The following is a 27,008-nucleotide window of genomic DNA, read 5'->3' as shown; positions in this document are numbered from 1 at the left end:
AGAAAAGCAAATACTAATAATAGCAGTAACAGCACTCCACTCTATTCACATCTTTCAAGCTAGGAATGGTACCTGAGTCCCAGTGGGGAATCGTGCAATGAATGTCCTAGCCTCAGCTCTTCCTTAACTGGTTATGTGACCTTATGGATGTCAATTATCTTTTAGAAAATGTGGATAGTGATATTTCACTTCAGGAAGACAAGTTATTCCTCCCTTTCAACAGTCTATTTTGTCGGGCATGTGCAGCACTTTGAAGGGCAGGATTATTGACCATGCTCTGCAAATGTATGAGGATCAGAAGAATAAATATGGTCAAGTCCTCAGAAGTAGTGTTTTTTTAAACACTATTTTATTTGGTCATTTCCAAACATTATTCATTGGAAACAAAAATCATTTTCTTTTCCTCCCCTCCTCCCCACCACCTCTCCCATAGCTGACACATGATTCCACTGGGTATCATGTGTTCTTGACTCGAACCCATTTCCATGTTGTTGGTATTTGCATTAGAGTGTTCATTTAGAGTCTCTCCTCAGTCATATCCCCTCAACCCCTGTAGTCAAGCAGTTGCTTTTCTTCTGTGTTTTTACTCCCATAGTTTATCCACTGCTTGTGGATAGTGTTTTTTAGATCCTTGCAGATTGTTCAGGGACATTGCATTGACACTAATGGAGAAGTCCATTACCTTCGATTGTACCTCAGTGTATCAGTCTTTGTGTATAATGTTTTCCTGGTTCTGCTCCTTTTGCTCTGCATCACTTCCTGGAGGTTGTTCCAGACTCCATGGAATTCCTCCACTTTATTATTCCTTTTTGCACAATAGTATTCCATCACCAACATATACCACAATTTGTTCAGCCATTCCCCAATTGAAGGGCATCCCCTCATTTTCCAAAGGCAGTTGTTTAATGACCATAGTGTCTATAAAAATTACATGTGAAATCTAGCAGATTAGCCAATATGACAGTAAAGGAAAACAATAAATGTTGGGGGGGATGTGGAAAAATTTGGACACTAATACACTGCTGGTGGAGTTGTGAATTGGTACAAGCATTTGGAAGGGCAATTTGGAACTATGCATAAGGGGATTTAAATGAATGCCGGCCCTTTAATCCAGCCATATCACTGGTGGATTTGCACCCCAAAGAGATAAAGCAGACAAGACCGAGACTGGAAAATAGCCTCACGGCAAAGAATACTCTGTAACTCTATACACAGAGAGCCACCTGCCCTCCTTACTCACACTTCAGTCTGGGAAGGGAAGAAAACACTAACAGCAATGGCCACCAACACTCAAGGACTACAATCTACAACTACCAAAAAAAAAAAAATAAGAAAATGCCTTTGACACCAGATAACTTGTATGGAAAAAGAGAGCAGATTACAAAAGTGACAGAAAAATGACAAGCAAGCAAAGACATTCAAACATTAAAAAAATTAAGAAAAGGAAATTTGGCACAACCTCTAGAGGAACTCAAAAAGGAGTTCAAGAACCAAGTATGAAAGATAGAAGACATGTTAAGGAAAGTGGGAAATAGAAATGAAAGTAATTAAAAAAAGAAAATAGTTTAAATACAGAATCTCCCACTTGGAAAAAGAAGCCTAGAAATCACACAAAATGATAAGCAAATTAGAGACCAGAACTGACCTGCTTAAAACCATGAAAAGCAGGATGAGACCAAACCAAAAGGAAAATCAAAAGATCATAGCTGAAAACCAGTCTTTAAAGACTGGAATTGGGCAAGTACAAGTTAATGAGCTCACAAGACAGCAAGAATTAATAAAGCAAAGTCAAAAGAATGACAAATTAGAAGGAAACATGAAATATGTCATTGAGAAGACAATGAACCTGGAGAACAGATCTAGGAGAGACAATTTGAGAATCATTGATCTATCTGAAAACCTGGAAAAAATTAGAGGCCTTGACATCATAGTACAAGAAATTATCCAAGAAAACTGCCCTTATATTCTTGAACAAGAGAGTAAAATAGACATTGAAAAAGTCCATAGATCACCTTCTACATTTTGTCCTCAAAAGACAACCTTCAGGAATGTAATTGCCAAATTCAAGAGCTTCCAAGCTAAGGAGAAAATATTGCAAGTAGCCAGGAAGAGATAATTCAGATATCAAGGCACACCAATAAGAATTACACAGAATCTGAGAGCCTCCACACTAATGGACCAAAAGGCTTGGGATATGATATTCAGAAGGGCAAGAGAATTGGGTCTACAATCAAGGATCACCTACCCATCAAAACTGACTATATACTTCTAGGGGAAAATATGGGCATTTAACAAAATAGAAGATTTCCAAATATTCCTAAAGAAAAGACCAGAACTAAATGGAAAATTTGATGTCTAAATCCAAAATTCAAGAGAAATGTGAAAAATTAAACAAGTAAGAGGAAGGAAAAAAATCTTTTTTTTAAGGCTTCAGTATGGTGAAATTGTTTGCATTCCTATATGGAAAAAGGATATTTGTAACTCTTGAAAATGGTGTCAATTATTCATAGGTAGTGATTAGGATTCTAAGTGATTTAAGATGATATGTAACAAAAAAGGAAGTGGGGAATAGAAGATGGCACCAAGAAAAACTTGAAAGAAGAAGAGAAAGAGATGAATGAGAGGGGGAAGGGGAAGAATAATATTATAAGAAGGAGAAGAAGAGAGTGGTAATAGGTAATACTTAAACCATATTCTCAGTGGAATCAATCTTGAGAGGGACAAACAGCTATATCCACTGGGGTATAGAATTCTATCTCACCCTACATGGAAGTTGAGAGGGGAAAAAAAAGGGGCAGAGAGGGCTAGGGAGTATCAAAAGGTAAAGTAAGAGAGGTGGGAGGGAATTTAATAGACATTAAAGAAGAATAAGGGGAATAAGAAGGGATAGGGTGGGAAGGAAAGTAAAGTAAGGGTAGAAAACAGTGGGAGTGATTAAAAGCATAGCACTGGTGTAGAAGGAAACAGTAAAAGAAGAAAGGGCAACACTAGGCAGAGAAATCAAAATGATGGGGAATACATAGATGGGAATCATAACTCTTAATGTGAATGGGATGAACTGAACCATAAAACAGAAGAAGATAACAGAGTGGATTAGAAATCCATATCCTGCCATATATTGAATACAAGAAACACACATGAGGCATTTAGACACACATAGGGTAAAGGTAAGAGGCTGGAACAAAATTTATTGGGCATCAATTGAGAAAAAGAACGCAGGAGTTGCAGTCATGATATCTGACAAAGCTAAAGCAAAAATAGATCTGATAAAAAGAGATAGGGAATTTAATTACATTCTGATAGAAGGCAGTATAGGCAATGAAGAAATATTAGTAATTAACATGTATGAACTAAATGGCACAGCATCCAGATTTTCAAAGGAGAAACTATTGGAGCTTAAGGAGGAAATAGATAGTAAAACTACACTAGTGTGGGACCTAAACCTTCCTCTATCAGGTCTAGATAAATCAAACCAAAAAATAAATAAGAAAGAGGTAAGAGATGTGAATGAAATCCTAGAAAAATTAGAGCTAATAAATATGTGGAGAAAAATAAATAGGGACAAAAAGGAATACACCTTATTCTTAGGCATTACATAGTATATTTACAAAGATTGACCATGTACTAAAGCATAAAAATATTGAAGACAAATGCAAAAAAGAAGAAATAATAAATGCAACTTTTTCAGATCATAATGCAATAAAAATTATAATTACTAAGGGTCCATAGAGAAGCAAATAAAAATTAATTGGAAAATAAATGATATGATTTTTCCAAAATTGGTTGTTTAAAGAACAAATCATAAAAATAATTAATAATTTCATTGAAGATAATGACAGTAAGGAAACATCATATCAAAATCTTTGGAATACAGTTAAAGAAGTACTAAGGAGAAAATTAATATCCCTGAATGCATATGTTAGCAAATCAGAAAGGGAAGAGGTCAATGAATAGAGCATGCCAATTAAAAAAACTAGAAAGAGAACAAATTAAAAATTCGCAGGTAAAAACTAAATTACAAATCCTAAAAATTAAAGGAGAAATTAATAAAATTGAAAGTGAAAGAACTATTGAATTAATAAATCAGACCAGAAGCTGGTACTTTGAAAAAACAAATAAAATAGATAAAGCACTGGTTAATCTAACTTAAAAAAGGAAAAAAAAAGAAAACCAAATTAACAATATCAAAGATGAAAAGGATAACCTCACCTCTAAAGAAGAGGAAATTAAGGTAATTATTAAGAACAATTTTGCCCAACTATATGGCAATAAAAATGGCAATATTGATGAAATGGATGAATATTTACAAAAAAATATAAATTGCCTAAATTAACAGAAGAGGAAATAGAATACTTAAATAATCCCATATCAGAAAGAGAAATTTAACAAGCTATCAAATAACTCCCTAAGAAAAAATCCCCAGGGCCTGATGGATACACATGTGAATTCTATCAAACATTCAAAGAACTACTAATCCCAATATTATACAAACTATTTAACATAATAACTAAAGAAGGAGTTCTACCAAATTACTTTTAAGATACAAATATGGTACTGATTCCAAAGCCAGACAGACCAAAAACAGAGAAATAAAACTACGCAACAATCTTCTTAATAAACAGAGATGCAAAAATCTTAAATAGAATACTAGCAAAAAGACTCTATCAAATGATCATGAGAATTATCCACTATGATCAGGTGGGAATTATACCAGGAAACCAAGGATGGTTTAATGTTGGGAAAACCATTCACATAATTGACTATATCAACAAACAAAGCAATAGGAATCACATGATTTTCTTGATATATGCAGAAAAAGCCTTTGACAAAATACAACACTCATTCCTATTGAAAACACTTGAAAGTATAGGAATAGATGGCCCTTTCTTCAAAATAATAAACAGTATATATCTAAAACTATCAGAAAGTATCATCTGCAATGGGGATAAATCTGAAGCCTTCCCAATAAGATCAGGAGGGAAGCAAGGATGCCCATTATCACCTCCATTATTTAACATTGTACTAGAAACACTAGCTGTAGCAATTAGAGAAGAAAAAGAAATTCAAGGAATTAAGACAGGCAATGAGGAGACTAAACTATTACTCTTTGCAGATGATATCGTGATCTATTTAAAGAATCCTAGAGAATCAACTAAAAATCTAGTGGAAATAATAAACTTTAGCAAAGTTTCACGATACAAAATAAGCCCACATAAATCATCAGCATTTTTATATATTTCCAACACAACTCAGAAGCAAGACTTAGAAAGAGAAATTCTATTTAAAATCACCCTAGGCAATATAAAATATTTGGGAATCTATTTGCCAAGACAAACATAGGAATTATATGAACACAACTTCAAAACACTTTCCATACAATTAAAACTAGATCTAAATAATTGGAAAAATATTAATTGCTTATGGGTAGGATGAGTTTATATAATAAAAATGACAATCTTACCCAAATTAATTTACTTATTCAGCGCCATACCTATCAAACTAGTAAAAAAACTTTTATATTCAATTTAAAAAATTATATCAAAGTTCATTTGGAAGAATGAAAGATCAAAAATATGAATGGAAATAATAAAACACTGTGAAAGAAAGAGCTTAGCAGTACCAAATCTTAAACTGTACTATAAAGCAGTGGCCATCAAAACAATATGGTACTGGCTAAAAGACAGAAGGGAAGATCAGTGGAATAGACTTGAGGTAAATGTCCTCAGCAAGACAGTGTACAATAAACCAAAGATACCAGCTTTTGAGATAGTATTTGACAAAAATTGCTGGAAAAATTGGAAACCAGTATTGGAGAGATTAGGTCTAGATCAACATCTCACACACTATACCAAGATAAATTCTGAATGGGTAAATGACTTAAATATAAAGAAAGAAATGATAAGTAATTAGATGAACATACAATAGTATACCTGTCAGATCACTGGAAAATAAAATAATTTAAGACCAAGCTAGAAATAGAGAATATTGCAAAATATAAAATGAATAATTTTGATTACATTAAATTAAAAAGTTTTTATACAAACAAAAGCAATACATCTGAAATTAGAAGGAAAGGAACAAATTGGGGAAAATCTTTATAATAAAAACCTCTAACAAAGGTCTAATTTCTCAAATTTATAAGGAACTAAATGAACTGTAAAATAAATATCAAGACATTCCCCAATTGATAAATGGGCAAGGGATATCAATAAGAAGTTTTCAGATAAAGAAACCAAAAATATCAATAAGGACATGAAAAAGTGTTCTAAATCTCTTCTAATTAGAGAAATGCCCATCAAAACAATTCTGAGGTACCACCTCACTCCTAGCAGATTGGTTGTTATAACAGTAAAGGAAAGTAATAAATGTTGGGAAAGATGTGGCAAAATTGGGACACTAATGAATTGCTGGTAGAGTTGTAAATTGATATAACCATTCTGGAAGGCAATTTGGAATCATGCCCAAAGGACTTTAAATTACTGCCTACCCTTTTATCCAGCCATACCCATGTTGGGATTGTACCCCCAAAGAGAGAATAAGGGAAAATACATGTACAAAAATATTCATAGTCACACCCTTTGTGGTGACAAAAAATTGAAAAATGAAAGGGTGTCCCTCGATTGGGGAATGGCTGAACAAATTGTGGCATCAGTTGGTGATGGAATAATATTGTGCTAAAAGGAATAATGAATGGGAGGAATTCCATGTGATCTGGAATGACCTCCAGATGCAGAGCCAAAAGAGTAGAACAAGGAGAATATTGTACACAGAGACAGAAAAACTGTGGCACAATTGAACATAATGCATTTCTCTACTAGCAGCAATGAAATTATCTAGGACAATTCTGAGGGACTTTTGAGAAAGAATGCTACCCATATACAGAGAAAGAACTGTGGGAGAAAAAGCACAGAAGAAAAACATTTGCTTGATCACATGGTTTGATGGGAATATGATTGGGAATGTAGATGCTAAATGATCACTCTATTGCAAATATTAATAATATAGAAATAGATCTTGATCAGTGATACTTGTAAAACCCACCTGAATTGAGTGTTGGCTATGGGAGAGGGGAGGGAAAGAACATGAATCATGCAACCTTGGGAAAATATTCTAAATAAGAATTTAAAAAAAGAATTTCATGTGAAAATAGATGTTTTCCTCTCTCTAAGAGCTATGTGTTTTGTTTTAGATTTTGGGCCAATTCCTCCAAATGACTCAGGGGCAGGACTGGACTGGTGTCATGGAGAAGACCAGACGAGTTTGCTGAGGATTTAGTTCTTTGCCCTGTCTTCTGTATCACAGGTAAAGAAGGCACCCATTTGTACCAGGCAAAAAGGAGTTGGGTTGTTCCTTAGGGAGACCTAGCCCACTTTCTCTTTCCCCAAGGATATGGTCTTCAATGCTCCTTTTCCAAGGCTGCCTTATTGGTCTGGCAATCTGTTCTCAAATCAAAGACTATCTTGCTATCAGTCACTGCCAGAGGAGGAATAAGAACAGAAGGTGACTGATCAGGCTGGACTCTACATCTTCCCAGGCTTCATACACCTGTACCTCAGAGGTCTTGTTTACTGAATAGCTTTTTTGCTCCTGTCCTTGGCTCTAGCAACAATTGAAAATGGGGTTAGAAATTCAGCTGAGTCTAATTTCTAGCAGATTTCCTACTCACATTTTGTAATGTTCTGTTTAAATATTATTTTCCTAAGGGTCCAAGTCATGTTCCCTTCAGTCCAGCAGCGAATGGAAGAGGTACAGTTTTCTGGTGAGGGAACGGTAATATTGCTTAAAGTCTAAAAGACACCATAAAGAAAAAAAAAAACTATTAGTCATGATGGCATTATGTAAAGATACAATTTATGACCCTGACGACATGACCACCATTGGTAACTAATACCCAAACTTCCCCTTCTTTACCTCATCCTCTCCATAATGCCCAGAGTAGACTTTCAACATTCTTGCTATGGGACATTTGCCAAAAGAATAGAAAATAACCTATACAACATATGCTTCATTTCTGAAAGCCAGCTGAGCTGTACCCAGCCTGAGCTGTTATCCCAGAAGGAAGACCTATGCAGAAAATTGCTTTATCCCTATCTTGGAGAAGTCTTATTCTGCTCCTTAGTCTGATCTTTAATTAGAGCAGAGTGACTAGAGCTTTGGTCTAGGGCACTGAGTTTATAGGAAACCCACAGCACTTGCTGTCCTTTAACATCACAGGAGGAACCACTATCTATGCCCTTGGAATAATTTTCTGATACTTGCCACATTTGAGAAAGTTTTACACCAAATCTTTATCAGGCTTTTGTTTTTTGCAGCCTCACTTCCTGCAGCAATTTCAGTGATGACTTTTTTATCCAGCTGTGGAAAACAATAGACATGAGAAGAGTTGCCCAGTTCCTCAATTATGATTTGTGAATGAAAAGTTCTTTACTCTCCTAAGAACTCCAGTGTACAGAAGTGAGAACCAGAATGCATGTAAAGGGGAACAGATTGGTCTTATTTCCTTAGGACAATGCTGAATATATAAACTTTGCCTTACTGATTAGGATGAGGCCAGTTAAACACTTTTACACTGTTTCAGGGGGCCCAGTACTCTGCCAGCTCCTTGAGGCCAACTAATATTTAATTTTGTCTTTGTATCCCCCAATGCCTGGGCTGTGGTGGTGGGTTTAATGAGTGTTTATTGGTTGATTGTGTCAACATGGAATCTAGAAACCCCAAACTTATGACCTATTAAGATCTGATGAACCCCAAGTTTTAGAACTAGCTTGTAAGTTGGAGACCCCAAAGCTTGTACTTTTCCCCAGTTTCCTTGAGAATCCACCCAGAAGGGAATTTCAGGCTAGCAGCTTCAGAACAAATAATGAACTCTAAAGGTAAAAGACTAGCTCATTTAGGTGGGGCTAAGCATATGCTAAGAACTCTTTTTGTTTTAGATAATCTTCTGAGTTATATCAGAGACCATTTCTCAAGAAGATCCACACCTGTGCTGGAACCATCCCTTTAATATTCATTTTAAGTAGCCCCTTCCCTTACACCCTAGCTCTGGCTATGATTCCTTTCCCAAGCTTGATTGTATCCTGTCAGTATAGTGTGAATACTCCCATTTCCTTGTAGCTACAGTAATGTCAATCATCTTTCCCTGCCCCTGGATGCCCCAAATGGTATATAGGTTCCCCAAATTCTTTTGTTCCTTGGAATTGTCAAATCTAGCATGGTTGGCATTCCCAGAGGTCAGTGACTAGAGTAACCAGAGTTCAATCCTCGGACTCTGTGTGGCATGCAGCTTTGCAACTCTGCATGGAGGCCTAACTCAGTACTGTACCCATTTCCAATAAAGAATGATTTTGCTGACTATTTAATAGTTCTGTGTTTTTTTTCCAATTAACAATTACTATTGAATGAACAATGAAGCCTCCCTTGGGAAAGTTCTTCCCCTTGACCCGATTTGAAGGCGATCCTTCATGGGGAAAAAATAAAGTCCTCAGGTACAAAATGGTAGCACAGTTGAGTCTCTCTTTGGCCCTAGTGGAGGAGGGGAACAAAATTACTAATGTGGTACCAGTACCAGAAGCAACTCAGTGCTTGCTCCTTAGCTCTATTTTCTATTTGGGAATGAAATAAGGGAGTTGTAGTATAAGAATATTCAACTAGCCCCACCAGATTGGGACAGGACATTTTTAACTCCCTTTCCAAGTGAATGGAGTGAACTTCACCACAGGTGCTATTTCACCTTCTTAATGATTCAGACCCGAAATCAGTGTAAGTCTTGATGCCCACCTGGATGATAAAGTCTGTTATGAGACCTGTGAGAATTTTCAAGAGTTCAGGGGCATCATCATCAGCCTGGATTTTAAAAGATGTTGTTATACTTTCAGTGATTTGGAAGAGGAAGTCCGTGATCAACTCGAGAGGCAGCAGAACTATTAATGTCATCCAATTAAATAAATCATGGATAGTAGCTCCTGTAAATACCCTAGATGAAGAACATTCCAAGAAAGCGAGAGTGACAAGTCTGTTAATTCAATGCATAACATGAAGGACTTCATGTGGGCAGAATGAGAAAGAATGACTTAAAAGTCAGGAAGACCAAGATTCAGGACCCACCTTTAGTTTAGACCAAGATCAAGTCACTTAACACTTCCAGTTACCCAAACCAGCCCTGTAGTTGCCAATAAGCACCAGCACTGCTGGATTTCTACACTGGAAGTTCCTACATAGCAGAAACAGCATAGATCCAGGTCCCCCTTCATCTCCCCAAAATGGACAGAGCACATGGGGAATAAAGACCATATAGTCCACATCACCATAATACCACCCTCTTCCTTCATTGTTGTGGAGCTGGGGGAACACCTCTATGAAGCAGGTAGACCACATAGTTGATGTTTTCATTTCACAGACAAGGAAATTTCCACTTTTTGTAATTAGCTCAACCAATATCACATGAGAAGGGGCCTCCTCATTTCTCATTTAAGTGCTCTTCCCTTCCAGGTACCATGTTGTTTTCCCATGAAGTCATGAGAGGGACCAAGTATGCTTATCGTATGAAGGGTGAATTCAATAAGAGATGTGTAAGGTAAATAACAGAGAGCCAGATAGGTGGTTGGTATTTAATAAATTCCAGTACTTTCCATTCCATTTTTAAAATTTATATTCTAATATTTAATTCAGTTTCATGTTTTACCCTGTAGTGCTGTTTTAACTCTTAAACACTACATGCCAATTGCCTAACAAATCAAACCAGTCCTCTCCAGCTTTGGCATTAGATTCATAATATAGGGGAGACTGATTTTTATTTATTTTTCCTTTTTAAAACATTTTTTAAAAGTAAGCTTTTCCTTCTCTTTCCCATACGAAGAAAGGAATCACCCAGGAAATATATAGATGATGTCATCATCCAATTGATGTATGTGCAAAAGATACCGAATAGGCAGTTTTCAGATGAAGAAATCAAAGCTATATATAGGTACATGGAAAAATGCTCTAAATCACTACAAGCCAAAATAATTCTGAGGTTTCATCTCACACCCATCAGTTTGGTTAAGATGTTTAAAGGGCAAAATAATTAATGTTAGAGGGGATATGGAAAAGTGAGAACACTAAGCTGGTGGGACTGTGAACTGAACTAGTCATTTTTGGAGAGCAATTTGGAGTCATGCCCATAGAGTTTTAAAATTTTGTATGTCCTTACAACCCAGCAAAACTCTTGTTGGGTCTATTTCCCAAGGACATTAGGCGAAAAGGAAAAAAAAAACAACCTTATATGTTTCAAAATATTTATAGCAGCTCTCTGTGGTGTCAAAGAACTAGAAATCAAAGAGATGTCCATCAATTGGAGAATGGTTAAACAAATTATGGCATATGATTGTGATAAAAAACAACTGTGCACTAAGAAACAATGAGCATATATATATATATATACATTTTTTAACTTGGAAACACCTACATGAGATGATGAAGAGTAAAATGAATAGAATGAAGAAAATGTTACATATAGTGTCAGATTTAATATTTGAAGAATAATTGTGAATGTTCACCTCGAGTGAATAGAAAAGTGGTAACACAAAAGATATTATCTATATGTTTCTGAATGATGCCTTCTATGGTGTGGGAGGGAAGGGATGAGCTGAAATACTTGGAAATAAATTCTATTAATTTTTAAAATCCCATCTATGAGTCATAGAAAGAATTTTTTAGGACTCCCTTAATTTTATTTTCAAATTATTTATATAGTATTGGAATTAATTGTTCTTTAACTGTTTGGTAGAATTCACTTCTAATGCCATCTGGTGATCAGGATTGTGTGTTTTTCTGGAAGAAACTTATTCAATTTCCTTTTCTAAGATAAGATTATTTAAGTATTCTATTTCCTCTTCCTTTAACATGAGCAATTTATGTTTTGATAAATAACCATTCCACTTAGATTGTCAGTTTTATTAGCATATCATTGGGCAAAATGACTCCTAATAATTGTTTTATTTTTTAAATTGATTTTTTGTTGATCTCTTTTTTTTCATTATATTACTGCGGCATACTGGGTATCCCTTCCTAGCCCTTCCTCAAGAACCATAGTTGGTGGTTTTTTGAGAGGAAAAAAATAAGCATAAACTATTAATTTGCTGAGAAAGTCCCAAAACATGTGCAATGTGTAAAAGCTGAACACCTTTTCACTATTTACCAAATGTTAGGAAGGGGTGTTTTCTGATATCTCTTCATTTAAGTCCTTCATAATCTTTATAATTTTGGAGCATATGAAGATTTTTTTCCTAACCATAGCTTCCTTGGGATATATGCCTACTATTAGAGTCTCTGGTTCAAAGGTATGGACATTTAAGTCAGTTTATTTGCATAATTCTAAATAGTCCTCTAAAATGGTTAAACAATTTCATTGCTTCATCAACAATGTATTATCTGACTGTTGCAATTTTTTGTCAATTTTGTCCATTTTTTCAAATTTCAAATTTAAATTCATTTTAACATTCATTTTTTTTTAATTTAGAGTTCTAAATTCCTTTCTCTCTCTAAACCCTCCCTTACTATGGAGAAGGCAAGTAATATAATATCAAATATAAATTTGAAGTCTTGCAAAACATATTTTCCATACAACCAATGTTGAACATATTTTTTAAAAGAAACATAAAATGGGAAAATGTGCTTAAATCTGTGTTCAGAATCCAGAAGTTCTCTTTCTAGAGATGGATAGTATTCTTTATCAAAGGTCTTGTAGAATGATCTTGGATTATTATTATTGTTATTGTTATTATTATTGAATCTTTCACAGTTCACCAACATTATAATAGTACAATTACTGTTATACAATAACCTCCAAGTTCTGCTCATTTCACTCTGCATCAATTCATATAGATGTTCTCAGGTTTTTCTGAAACTATCTTGTTTGGCATTTCTTATAGAACAATAGTATTCCATCAACATCATATACTACCGTCATTCCCCAACTGATGAGTATTCCCTTAATTTCCAATTCTTTGCCAAAGCAAGAGTAGCCACTCTAAATAGTTTTGTACATATAGATCCTGTTCTTTTTATTTTAATCTCCCTGGGATAAAGACTTTGTAGTGGTGTTGCTAGGTTAAAGTGTATAAGCAGTTTTTATAACCCTTTGAACACAGTTCCAAATGGTTCTCCAAAATGGATGAACTAACTGATAACTCCACCAACAGTGTGTTATTATCCTAGCTTTTCCATATCCCTTTCTAGCATTTGCCATTTTCCTTTTCTGTCATGTGAGCCACTTTCATGGGTATGAGGTGCTTCAGAGTTGCTTTAATTTCAGTTTCTCTAATTAATAGTACTTTAGAGCATTTTTTCATGTTACTATAGATAGCTTTGATTTTTTTCTTCAGAAACCTGATTTGCTCTTATTTTAATAAAATTGGCTCAGTTCCCTATAAATTTGAGAAATTAGATCTTTATCAGAAAAACCTGCTGTGATTATTTTCCCCCAAATCCCTGTATTCCCTTTAATTTTGTCTTTGTTGGTTTTGCTGATGCAAAATTTTTTAATTTCATCGAACCAAAATTATCTATTATATATATCCCATGATCCTCTCTTTCACGTTTTTGGTCATAAATTCTTCCCATATACATAGATCTGACAGGTAATTTTTTCTATGCTTCCCTAATTTGTTTATAAATCTTTGTGCTAAGTCATATACTCATTCTAACTGTATCTTGGTAGGACATGTGAGAAGTTGGTCTTTTTTTCTGAATTTTAAAAGTTGGTAACATATCTTGAGTATCAAAACCATCTGAGAGGAATTTGATGTAAAGATTTTTTCTCATTCAGTAACTTGCCTTCTTTTCTTGTTTTCACTAATGTCTGTGAATATTGTTTGTGAAGGAGCTTTTCAGCTTTAAATAATCAGTTTTCTATTTTATATTTTGTAATTGCCTCTATTTCTTGTATGTTTAAAAATATGCCTCTGGGGGCAGCCATGTAGAGCAACTAGAGCAACAACAACAACTACATATTATAGTCTGGTTTCCTATGAACTTTATTGGAGTTAGTAAAACCTGAAGACCACCTATTTTGAAAAAAAATGCTGGTGATATTCCCTTAACAAGGAAGGCAACGATTCCCTTAGTCATAATCATTCCTCTCCAACATGACTTCTTATCTATTTCCAGACCATTTCTAAAGCTTCCCGAGCCCACGAGAAGCCTTAAGGTAGGAAGATGGAAAAAGGATAGAAGTTCTGGATGCCATGAAGGGCGTGAGGAAGCCAAGTTCGGGATGTCAAAAATGAGTCAGAGATCAGTTATTATTAATATCTTGGAGCTGCAGCCATGCTCCGATCAATGGACATCACTGGAAGGCTATCTTCCCTCCAGAGATCCCAATTTAACACTTCACTGGTCAGAGGATGATATAGCTCAGCTGGGAGAATGAATAGAGAATTATAGGAGGAATTAGAGAATGCTAGGTATTAGCACTGGAAAGGAAAGAGACACCTGGCCTAAGGCCAGGCCTCAGGAATAGATAGAGGGGAGAGAGAAAGGTGGAAAGACAGTGTAGCAAACCTGTGAGATTGTCCAAGAAGAAAAGGAAGAAGGGGGGAGAGCTGGCCAGGGCTCCCTATTTGATCTCTTTGATACGCAAATGTACTCAATACATATTGATAAGTTACATAGTGTCTCAATACACATAGATGAGTTACAATGTGCATTGCCATTGGATAATTGCAAATTATGACAAGGTGAAGGTGGGGTTATTATCCTCAGGTGAGTGAGACAAAGGGAAGCAAGGTTTCGTGCCCTAACTCCAGCCAGGCTGGGAACAGAGTTCATTGCCATGTGCAGAATGGCCATGTGCCCATTCACAATCCTTGCCTCTTAATTATACATATGGGCTGGACTGCTACAATTTTACTAAAATATATGTTTTGCTTTTTATTCTTCTTTTTTTTTTTAACCCCTTACCTTCCGTCTTGGAGTCAATACTGTGTATTGGCTCCAAGGCAGAAGAGTGGTAAGGGCTAGGCAATGGGGGTCAAGTGACTTACCCAGGGTCACACAGTTTGGAAGTGGCTGAGGCCAGATTTGAACCTAGGACCTCCCGTCTCTAGGCCTGGCTCTTAATCCACTGAGCTACCCAGCTGCCCCCTGCTTTTTATTATTCTAGAAGAACAACATGTAAAAGGGAATCCATCGTAACAAAAATGTAAATCACCATCAATGTATAATTATCTCTAACTAAACTGAGTTATTATAACTGCTTGATGCATATGCTTATCCCACAATCTTCACTATAAGATATCCATTGGAAAGTCAGGCAGGTATCTCTGGATCTGAGTGAAAATCCCCACCTTTCTTAATCAATGGTAGTTACTGCAGTTAGAGAGAAAACAATGACTAGTAACAAGTGAGGTGAAACTTCCTACCTTCCAAATACTTCCCTGTCTCCAGCATACATGAGGGCCACCAATGTATTGGTGATTGCACTCCCAACATTGGCTCCCATGACCATGGGAATTGCTGAATATACTGTCAACACTGTCAAAGAAAAAAATGTCAATGAAGGAGAAAAATGGCAGAAATTCACATGAAGAAGGCTTAAACTCTTCCTAAAACCAAATACCCAGAACTATAACTAGTGTAAGGGAACTGGGGCTTTTGCCAAAGTAAGAAAACCAGAGATCCCTGGCAGCAATGTTGAAGGGGTGTGGACAGTGTTGACTGTGGTAATATCTGGTCCCACAATTACCTCTTCCCCCTTCAGTGACTTAGAAACCTCTGTCTTCCATGGAAGGGCTTCATCCTCTTCTCTCCTCCATAGCCACACTCTAGGGAAGCCTAGCTCCTGACATCTGTCCACATCTGTCCCTTGCACTAGATGCTAAACTGACACATATCCACCAAAAAAGGGGCTGTGGAACTCAGGGGATCTGTAGAGATCTGGTTGGATTCAAGCTCATTTGAAAAACAAAGCACTGATTCAAAAAGATCTGGTCTGAATTATCTCTAATAGAAACTGTAGCTACATCAAAGACACTTATTCAGACTCAGCTGGGTTAAATATCAGACAGGAATAATGGAAAGAAGTACTTCACTTTGAGCTCCAGTCTTCCAAAGCAGATCTTCCAAAGCAATAAGCATTGAAGATTCCACCTAAGAATACACAACCCAATTCTGCCAGCTAGAGCTTAATTTTCTGACTCTGCCACAAGAATAGGGGGGGGGGGCAGATGATATCAGAGGAAGAGATTCAGCCTGACAGATGGATGAAAAAGCAAGAAGATGAAGCTAAAAGGCCAGGGCACATTGCAAACAATTATGTGATTATAAAATTTGAATGAAACTCTTTGAATGGATTCAGGCTTGCCTAATTAAAGTGGCTCTGTGCATGTGTGTTTGTGTTCATTTCTCAGGACTGACTCACCTGAAGATGACACCAGGCTGACGATGATGGATGTGCATATGCTGGAACTCTGAACCAAAACAGTAACTAGCAAACCAACCATTGAGGCGGCTATGGGATTCAAAAGTATTGAACCATCAAAGAAAATGTCTGCAGCCAATTTTCCTGAAAAGGTAAAGACATAAAAAAAATGATATATGGTGGTTGACTGAGTGCTATATCAAAGGCTGGGGGTCATTGTGTGGAATGAGGATTGAGGGAGGACAGTCAACTGGCTGCCAAAGCTGGCAGAAGGCAGTGAGGATTGAATTTGGTTTTAGGTAACCATGAGTTCAGATGCTGCCTGTTTCCCTCTATTAGCATAGGTTAGGTACTTTGCTTTTCTGCACAAATTTTAAAGGCCACAAAAATGCCTCCTATTATTATCTTTGGCCCTGAATGTTACTTTCTCTCATTCCAGTTTAAGATCTCTCCTGTTTTATAACTAATCCACTTGCTGTTCCCCTCATACATGGCTTACTTGTTTCTGCTCCTTGGAAGAATTTCTCTGACCTCTAAGGGCCTCTTCTCTCTCTTTCACCCTCCTCCCCAAAGATTCTCTCAATTGGAGGGCAGGGGCACTCTCTGTCTCTTACTCAGCATCTCTGTTGCCCTAAGGAGTGGCCCTAAGGTAGCTGGAAGAAGTTTGGCCTTGAATCAAGAAGTCATCATTTCTACTCAAGCCTCAGAGAAACTTATTTCCTGTGACCCTTGTCAAGTCACTTAACCATTTTCAGTCTCAGTTTCCTGTATTGTAAAATGGACCTACCTCACAGGGCTGTTGTATAAAATGAGAATATTTAATTGCTGAGCACAGTACCTGGTACCTAGTAAATGGCATATAAATATTTATTTACTTCCCCCATTGGGTTTATTTAAGTCTATAAAAAGAGAGATTATGTTTCAAACATCAGTAGGGGGATCAAAATGCAGATTCTCACCACAAAACTTTAATCTGATGGCAATATATCTATATGTAGATAGATAATACAGAGAGAGAGAGAAACAGAGAGAGACAGAGAGACAGACACAGAGACAGAGAGAGAAATAGAAACAGAGAGAGAGAGAGAGGTAAGCAGGTAGATATGGAGAGGTAAAGAGAGAAAGATAAAAAGAGAAGGAAAAGAGATAGAATAAGATTTGAAATATAATCCCTAAACTGTCTCACTTTCAGTGACTAGAGATGAAGTAAAATGGGTTGTGTGCTAGGTTGGGAGTAGGCAAGGAAAAAAGTGTGGAAAATATGAATCCAGAAGCATCCAAGTCAAAATATCTTGAATGGATGAAAAAGTGAGAATCCTGGGAGTATAATTTAAAAGAAAAAATATTAATTAGGTTGAGATTAATCGTTCATTAACTACGAGTTGAACCAAAATCAATTTGAAAGCAAAAAAAAAAAAAGCCTCCCAAAAACCTTTGGCCCTTACAGAAATTGTTTTTCATACCTGCAACCAGCTGGAAGGCACTGCTAAGAATGTCCAAGGAGCAGATAAAAAAGAAGAGAAATGTTAAGATGTGAATCACTTTTAGGAAGGTTTTAAAAAAAACCTTCATGTTTTTCTTCATGGTCTTATTATCATCCTCTGCAAAAAAGATAGATTGAAAAAAGAACTTTTATGAAATATAACACTCATTCCTATTAAAAACACTTAAACGCAGAGGTATAAATTGATTTTCCCTTAAATTAATAAAACATATACATTTTAAACCAGCAGCAAACAATTTTTGTAATTGGGATGAATTGGAAGGTTACCCCATGAGAAAAAGATTAAACAAGGATACCCATTATCACCATTTAAATTTTATTTTTGTGCTAGAAATACTAGGTATAGTAATAAGAAAAAATAGAAATTGAAGTATCAGGATGGGCAAAGAGGTAACAAAACTATTTCTTGTTGAAGATGATATGAAAATGATATGTATATTATTGAGAGAGAATCCTAGAGATTCAACTAAAAAATTAATTGACTTGCAATGGCATTCTAAAGGATAACCCAATTAAATTAGCCACAGATAGAATAAACTATCTTCCAAAGCAAATCCAAAGGCTGGGTGAACATATTATAAAACACTTTCTATACAAATAAAGTCAGATTGAAATAATTGGAGAAATATTATTTGTTCATGGGTGGGCAGAGCCAATATATTTAAAATGACATTTCTACCTAAACTAATCTATTCATTTATTGCCAGTCCAACTAAATTACAAAAATTATTTTGTTGAAAGAGAAAAAATTCAACATGGAGTTGGAAAAAAACAAAAGGTCAATAATATCAAAGGAGACTTCTGGAACACTCCAACACAGATGCTATGGGGAGGCAGACAGCTAATTGGAAGGTGGTTATGGGAGTCCCTTTGCTTTCTCCGAGTGCAAGACTCTTGTTGTATTGTCCTCATGGAAAACCAGAACTCGGTCTTGGGGAACAGTCACATGGTGAGGAATATGCCGGTACTTGCATATACCAGCATATACCAGTACTTGCAGCCACAGAGGATCAGGAGACCCTGACTATAGTTCTAAGAGGGAACAGAGTGCTTGGGTTACTCATAGACCAGAGAACAGGTGGGTAGAGTGTTAAATAGACCTATCCTTAGCATCATTCCATGTGGAAGAACTTAAAGCAGATAGATCCCAAGGGCCAGCTCTGAAGGAAGCTGTGTACACAGAAGAGTGCTCTCTTCAGCACAGTGGCAAACCCCAACTTTAACAGTTTTTTAAAGAAAAGGAAAAGGCAGGAAATTGAGAAAACCACCAAAAAAATCATATAGACAGTTATTTTGGTGATGGTACACTCAAACTCAGAAGACCACAATGAATTCAATCTTGCTGCATCCAATGCCTCCAAGAAAAATATGAATTGCTTTCAAGCCCAAAAAGAATTAATGGAGGAGCTCAAAAAGGATTTCAAATATCAAATAAGAGAGGAATAAGAAAATTTTAGAAAATAAATGAGAGTGATATGTGTAAATCATGAAAAAAGAGTCAAAAGCCTGGAAAAGGAGGCACAAAAAATACTGAAGAAATGAATATCTTAAAAACCAGAATGGGCCTATTTGTAGAAGAGCCACAGATATCCAAAGATGTGAATGCCTTAAAAGACAGAATTGGCCCTTTGGGAAAAGGGGTACAAAAACTCACAAAGGAAATGAACTGTACACCAAGTAGAATTGTTCAAATGGAAAAGGAGGTATAAAAAGCTCAATCAGGAAAACAATGTCTTAAAAATTAGAATCAGGCAAATGGAAACCAATGACTCCATAAGACATGAAGAAATAATCAAACTAAGTCAAAAGAATGAAAAAAAAATAGATGAAAATGTGAAGTATGTCTTGTGAAAAGCAAGTGACATGGAAAATAAATTCAGGAGAGATTATTTAAGAATTATAGTGCTTCCTGAAAGCAATGATAAAAAAAAGAGAGCTTAAACATTATCTTTCAAGAAATCATCAAGTAAATTGCCCTGATATTCTAGAACCAGAGGACAAAATAGTCATTGAAAGAATCCATCAGTCACCTCCTCAAAGAGATCGCAAAAGGATAACTCCTAGGAATATTATAGCCAAATTCCAGAACCCACAGGTCAAGGAGAAAACATTACAAATATCCAAAAAAGAAACAATTAAAATATCATGGAACCACAGCCAAGATAACTTTACTTACCAGCTTCTATATTAAAGAATCAGAGGACCTGAAACATCATCGTATTCCAGAGGGCAAAGGATTTCAGCAAAGAATCACTTATCCAGAAATACTGACTTTAGTCTTTCAGGGTAAAAAAAATGAAATGGAGGACTTTCAGATATTCCTGATGAAAAAATTGGAGCCAAATGGAACTTTTGACTCTCAAATACAAGGCTCAAGAGAGTTATAAAAAGATTAGGAAATAGAAATCAAAAGACATTCAACAAAGTTAAATTGTGTATAACCCTAAATGAGAAGATGATTCTTGTGATACTAATTTTTTTCATTATTAGGATAGTTAGAAGGAGTATACATCAACAGAGAGTAAGGGTGTGAGTTGAATATGATGGAATGATATAAAAAATTAAATTAAGGCATGAGAAACAAGAATGTATTAGGAAGAGGAAGAAGGAGGAAAATTGAATGGGGGTAGTTTATCTCACATAAAGGAGCATGAAAGAGTTTTCAAAGTAGATGGGAAGATGGAGGGATATGGGGACTAGAGCATGTAAACTTACTCTCAAAGTAATTGGCTCAATGCAGGAAGAACATACACAATCAATTAGGTGTAGAAAACTATCTTACCCTATAGGAAATTAGGATAGGAAGGGGATGAGAAGAGGGGTGGAGATGATGGAAAAGAAGTCATATTTTGGAAGGTAGAGGTCAGAAACTAAGTAGAAAAATAGGATGGAAAGTAATAAAAAGAATTAGATTGGTGCAAACATTTTTTACAAGTGTCTCTAAGGCCTCATTCATCAAATACATAGAGAAATGAGTTGAATATATAAGAATACTAATTAAATGACCAAAAGGTATAAACAAATCGCTTCTCAGCCTTTTGGCTAAGATTACATGTAAAAGATATGAACAGGCTGATCTCAAACAAAGTGATTAAAACATTCTATAGCCATGGGGAAAATGTTCTGATTCACTATTTAGAGGAATGCAAATTAAAGCCACTTTGAGGTACCACACCACACTTATCAAATTGGCTATTATAACTGAAGAAGAAAATGACTAAGTTGGAGCTAGCAGCCATAGAAGGGCCTGAATTAATTTTAACATTAACAACACTGGTGATTTAAATTTATCACTTTCCTGTAATGAAAAGGAAGTGGAAAAATGGAAAATTTCAAAGCAAAACAGATTAATGGTGTATGGGTGTCATCTGAAGGAAAACCCCTGCTCCCTAGAAGTTTCTATCACCAAATTTGCCAACCTGTTCAAAAAAATGGTCACTTTGGTACCCAGGGCATCGTGGACTCTGTTAAGAGTGTATGGATAGCCCCTGGTATAACTACCATAGCCTCTAAAGTGTGTTCAGGCTGCTCTACCTGCCAGGCATATAACCAACACGCCTTTCATGGCAAAGCCTTTGGTGGGCGTCCTCTGGCTTACACACCTTTTGAGCACCTACAGATAGATTTCATAACAATGCGAAAGGCTGGACATTATAAATTTTGTCTAGACATAGTAGACCAACTGACCACATTGGCCAGAAGCATTTCCTGCGACCTAAGCCACAGTGGCTTTTGTTGCTAAGGTGCTTTTAAAAGAAATTATTCGACTTCCGGTTAAGATGGCGGCTTAGAGAAAGCTAAAGTTCAGATCTCCGGAAAACCCTTCCCGACCGATCTCAAACTATAAGCTCCTAAGGCTCCGAAATTCAAAACGATCAACAGCACAGACCCTGGGAACCCTCCTCCTGGACCTGGACCCGGATCAAAAGGTACGGCTCCCCTCAAAAGCCAGAACCCGAGATCACTCGGACCTAAGGGGTAGGAGCGCAGAGTCCAAGGCTCCCGGAAGCCGCAGCCAGACCCGGCTCAGAGAGCAGGGTCCTCGGAACAACAACCCTCAGGGCCTTCTACCCGAGTCCGGGTGAAAGTGACTGTCTGGAGCAAGACAGCCTCAGGGGCTGGATCCTGCTATCCAAGTCTCAGTGAAAGTCCCTGCCCTCGGAGCTTGGGGAAGCTGCAGCCCATCCCCCCACAGGCCGACGAAATAGCCTCACGGCCGGCGATTCTGAAGGCAACTTCCGGAAAGCAACGTGGTCCGATCCTTCCATTCCAGTTCCAGTGAGGCATATTCAGTTTAACCCAGGGAAAGCTCATAGAACCATCTGCCCAGGACTAAAGCCTCTGAACACCAGACAGAGATAAGAAAAGCTAATCCTCCACATTCAGAGATGGCAAACTCCACAGAAGCACAGAAGCCCCAAAATACCAAGAAAAATAAGAAGAAAGGGGCGACTTTGGACACATTCTATGGAGCCAAAATACAAAATACAGAGCAGATAGAAGATAATATACAAGAAAATGCTCCAAAACCTTCCAAAGGAAATGGAAACTCTCCACAAACCTATGAAGAATTTGAATCAGAAATGATCAAAAAGATGGAAGTCTTCTGGGAGGAAAAGTTGGAAATAATGCAAAAGAAATTCATGCATCTACAAAACCGGTATGATGAAACTGAAAAGGAAAACCAGGCTTTAAAGGCCAGAATCAGGCAGCTGGAAGACAATGATCATGTAAAAGAGCAAGAATTAATAAAGCAAAGCCAAAATACCAAGAAATTAGAAAAGAACATAAAATATCTTACTGACAAGGTGATAGATCTGGAAAATAGAGGGAGAAGGGATAATTTAAGAATAATTGGACTCCCAGAAAAGCCAGAAATAAACACCAAACTGGACATGGTGATACAAGATATAATCAAAGAAAATTGCCCAGAGATTCTAGAACAAGGGGGCAATACAGCCACTGACAGAGCTCACAGAACACCTTCTACACTAAACCCCCAAAAGACAACTCCCAGGAATGTAATTGCCAAATTCCAAAGCTATCAAACAAAAGAAAAAACCCTACAGGAAGCCAGAAAAAGACAATTTAGATATAAAGGAATGCCAATCAGGGTCACAAAAGACCTTGCAAGTTCTACTCTGAATGATCGTAAGGCATGGAACATGATCTTCAGAAAGGCAAGAGAGCTGGGTCTCCAACCAAGAATCAGCTACCCAGCAAAACTGACTATATACTTCCAAGGGAAAGTATGGGCATTCAACAAAATAGAAGACTTCCAACTTTTTGCAAAGAAAAGACCAGAGCTCTGTGGAAAGTTTGATACCGAAAATCAAAGAGCAAGGAATACCTGAAAAGGTAAATATTAAGCAAAGGGGAAAAATGTTATCTTCTTCTTTTACTCAAACTCTCTTCTATAAGGACTACATTTATATCAATCTATGTATACTAATATGTGGGGAAAATGTAATGTATAAATAGGGGGTAAAGAAACACCAAATAGAATAGTCATTCTCACACAAAGATTCACATGGGAAGGGGAGGGGAAGAAAACTCCTATAAGAAGGAGAGGAAGGGGGGGGGTTACTTAAACCCCAATCTCAGGGAAATCAACTCTGAGAGGGAAAAACATCCAGATCCATTGGGATCTTGAATTCTATCTTACCCAACAAGGGTAAGGAGAAGGGAAAACCAACGGGGGGGAGGGGGAGAGGGAGAACAAAAAGGGAGGGAAAGAGAGGGGGGAGGAGGAGGGAAGAAAAAGAGAGGGACTAAAAAGGGAAACATCAAGGGAGGGGACAAGGGGCACTGATTCAAAGTAAATCACTGGACTAAAAGGTAGAGCCGAAGAAGAAAAGGTTAGAATTAGGGAAGGCAATCAAAATGCCAGGGAGTCCACAAATGACAATCATAACTTTGAACGTGAATGGGATGAACTCACCCATAAAACGTAGACGAATAGCAGAATGGATTAGAATCCAAAACCCTACCATATGTTGTCTTCAAGAAACACACATGAGGCGGGTTGACACCCACAAGGTCAGAATTAAAGGATGGAGTAAGACCTTCTGGGCCTCAACTGATAGAAAGAAGGCAGGAGTGGTAATCATGATATCTGATAAAGCCAATGCAAAAATAGACCTGATCAAAAGGGATAGGGAAGGTAATTATATTTTGATAAAAGGGACTCTAGACAACGAGGAAATATCATTAATCAACATGTATGCACCAAATAATATAGCACCCAAATTTCTAATGGAGAAACTAGGAGAATTGAAGGAAGAAATAGACAATAAAACCATACTAGTGGGAGACTTAAACCAACCATTATCAAATTTAGATAAATCAAATCAAAAAATAAATAAGAAAGAGGTAAAAGAAGTGAATGAAATCTTAGAAAAATTAGAATTAATAGACATATGGAGAAAAATAAATAGGGATAAAAAGGAATACACCTTCTTCTCAGCACCACATGGCACATTCACAAAAATTGACCATACATTAGGTCACAGAAACATAGCACACAAATGCAAAAAAGCAGAAATAATGAATGCAGCCTTCTCAGATCACAAGGCAATAAAAATAATGATTAGTAATGGTACATGGAAAACCAAATCTAAAACCAATTGGAAATTAAACAATATGATACTCCAAAACCATTTAGTTAAAGAAGAAATCATAGAAACAATTAATAATTTCATCGAGGAAAATGACAATGGCGAAACATCCTTTCAAACCTTTTGGGATGCAGCCAAAGCAGTAATCAGAGGTAAATTCATATCCCTGAATGCTTATATTAACAAACAAGGGAGAGCAGAGATCAATCAATTGGAAATGCAATTGAAAAAACTCGAAAGCGATCAAATTAAAAACCCCCAGCAGAAAACCAAATTAGAAATCCTAAAAATTAAGGGAGAAATTAATAAAATCGAAAGTGATAGAACTATTGATTTAATAAATAAGACAAGAAGCTGGTACTTTGAAAAAAACAAACAAAATAGACAAAGTACTGGTCAATCTAATTAAAAAAAGGAAGGAAGAAAAGCAAATTCACAGCATTAAAGATGAAAAGGGGGACAGCACCTCCAATGAAGATGAAATTAAGGCAATCATTAGAAATTACTTTGCCCAATTATATGGGAATAAATACACCAATTTAGGAGAAATGGATGAATATATACAAAAATACAAACTGCCTAGACTAACAGAAGAGGAAATAGAATCCTTAAATAATCCCATATCAGAAATTGAAATCCAACAAGCCATCAACGAACTTCCTAAGAAAAAATCCCCAGGGCCTGATGGATTCACCTGTGAATTCTATCAAACATTCAGAGAACAGTTAATCCCAATACTATACAAACTATTTGACATAATAAGCAAAGAGGGAGTTCTACCAAACTCCTTTTACGACACAAACATGGTACTGATTCCAAAACCAGGCAGGTCAAAAACAGAGAAAGAAAACTATAGGCCAATCTCCCTAATGAATATAGATGCAAAAATCTTAAATAGGATACTAGCAAAAAGACTCCAGCAAGTGATCAGAAGGATCATTCACCATGATCAAGTAGGATTCATACCAGGGATGCAGGGCTGGTTTAACATTAGGAAAACCATCCACATAATTGACCACATCAACAAGCAAACCAGCAAGAACCACATGATTATCTCAATAGATGCAGAAAAAGCCTTTGATAAAATACAACACCCATTCCTATTAAAAACACTAGAAAGCATAGGAATAGAAGGGTCATTCCTAAAAATAATAAACAGTATATATCTAAAACTATCAGCTAATATCATCTGCAATGGGGATAAACTAGATGCATTCCCAATAAGATCAGGAGTGAAACAAGGATGCCCATTATCACCTCTACTATTTGACATTGTACTAGAAACACTAGCAGTAGCAATTAGAGAAGATAAAGGAATTGAAGGCATCAAAATAGGCAAGGAGGAGACCAAGTTATCACTCTTTGCGGATGACATGATGGTCTACTTGAAGAATCCTAGAGATTCAACCAAAAAGCTAATTGAAATAATCAACAACTTTAGCAAAGTTGCAGGATACAAAATAAACCCACATAAATCATCAGCTTTTCTATATATCTACAACACAGCTCAGCAGCAAGAACTAGAAAGAGAAATCCCATTCAAAATCACCTTAGACAAAATAAAATACCTAGGAATCTACCTCCCAAGACAAACACAGGAACTATATGAACACAACTACAAAACACTCGCCGCACAACTAAAACTAGACTTGAACAAATGGAAAAACATTAACTGCTCATGGATAGGACGAGCCAATATAATAAAAATGACCATCCTACCCAAACTTATTTATCTATTTAGTGCCATACCCATTGAACTACCAAAATACTTCTTCACTGATTTAGAAAAAACCATAACAAAGTTCATTTGGAAGAACAAAAGATCAAGGATATCCAGGGAAATAATGAAAAAAAAAACACATATGATGGGGGCCTTGCAGTCCCTGACCTAAAACTATATTACAAAGCAGCAGTCATCAAAACAATTTGGTACTGGCTAAGAAACAGAAAGGAAGATCAGTGGAATAGACTGGGGGAAAGCGACCTCAGCAAGACAGTATACGATAAAGCCAAAGATCCCAGCTTTTGGGACAAAAATCCACTATTCGATAAAAACTGTTGGGAAAATTGGAAGACAGTGTGGGAGAGACTAGGAATAGATCAACACCTCACACCCTACACCAAGATAAATTCAAAATGGGTGAATGACTTAAACATAAAGAAGGAAACCATAAGTAAATTGGGTAAACACAGAATAGTATACATGTCAGACCTTTGGGAGGGGAAAGGCTTTAAAACCAAGCAAGATATAGAAAGAATCACAAAATGTAAAATAAATAATTTTGACTACATCAAACTAAAAAGCTTTTGTACAAACAAAACCAATGCAACTAAAATCAGAAGGGAAACAACAAATTGGGAAAAAATCTTCATAGAAACCTCTGACAAAGGTTTAATTACTCATATTTATAATGAGCTAAATCAATTGTACAAAAAATCAAGCCATTCTCCAATTGATAAATGGGCAAGGGAAATGGATAGGCAGTTCTCA

General features: G+C 36.5%; 1 protein-coding gene across 9 annotated transcripts in view; it reads right to left on the bottom strand.

Annotated features, from left to right (window-relative positions):
- Window positions 1-27,008, bottom strand: part of LOC100012516 (sodium-dependent phosphate transport protein 2B-like) — a 59,851-nt gene that overhangs the window by 10,054 nt on the left and 22,789 nt on the right. For 8 of the 9 annotated variants that reach the window (XM_007496631.3, XM_056802491.1, XM_007496632.3 and 5 more), the window contains 6 exons: window positions 17,860-17,997; window positions 16,397-16,540; window positions 15,399-15,510; window positions 9,778-9,973; window positions 8,260-8,355; window positions 7,667-7,787 (listed from right to left, as the gene is read on the bottom strand). In XM_007496631.3, coding sequence (XP_007496693.2) covers window positions 7,667-7,787; window positions 8,260-8,355; window positions 9,778-9,973; window positions 15,399-15,510; window positions 16,397-16,540; window positions 17,860-17,997 — 807 coding nt within the window. The remainder of the gene's footprint in view (window positions 1-7,666; window positions 7,788-8,259; window positions 8,356-9,777; window positions 9,974-15,398; window positions 15,511-16,396; window positions 16,541-17,859; window positions 17,998-27,008) is intronic. The other variant, XM_007496635.3, reaches the window with a different exon arrangement.

The sequence above is a fragment of the Monodelphis domestica genome, chromosome 6 (assembly GCF_027887165.1).
Source record: "Monodelphis domestica isolate mMonDom1 chromosome 6, mMonDom1.pri, whole genome shotgun sequence".
Lineage (NCBI taxonomy): Eukaryota > Metazoa > Chordata > Mammalia > Didelphimorphia > Didelphidae > Monodelphis > Monodelphis domestica.
The sequence above is the reverse complement of the archived record's forward strand: the minus strand, read 5'-3'. Positions and strand labels throughout refer to the sequence as shown.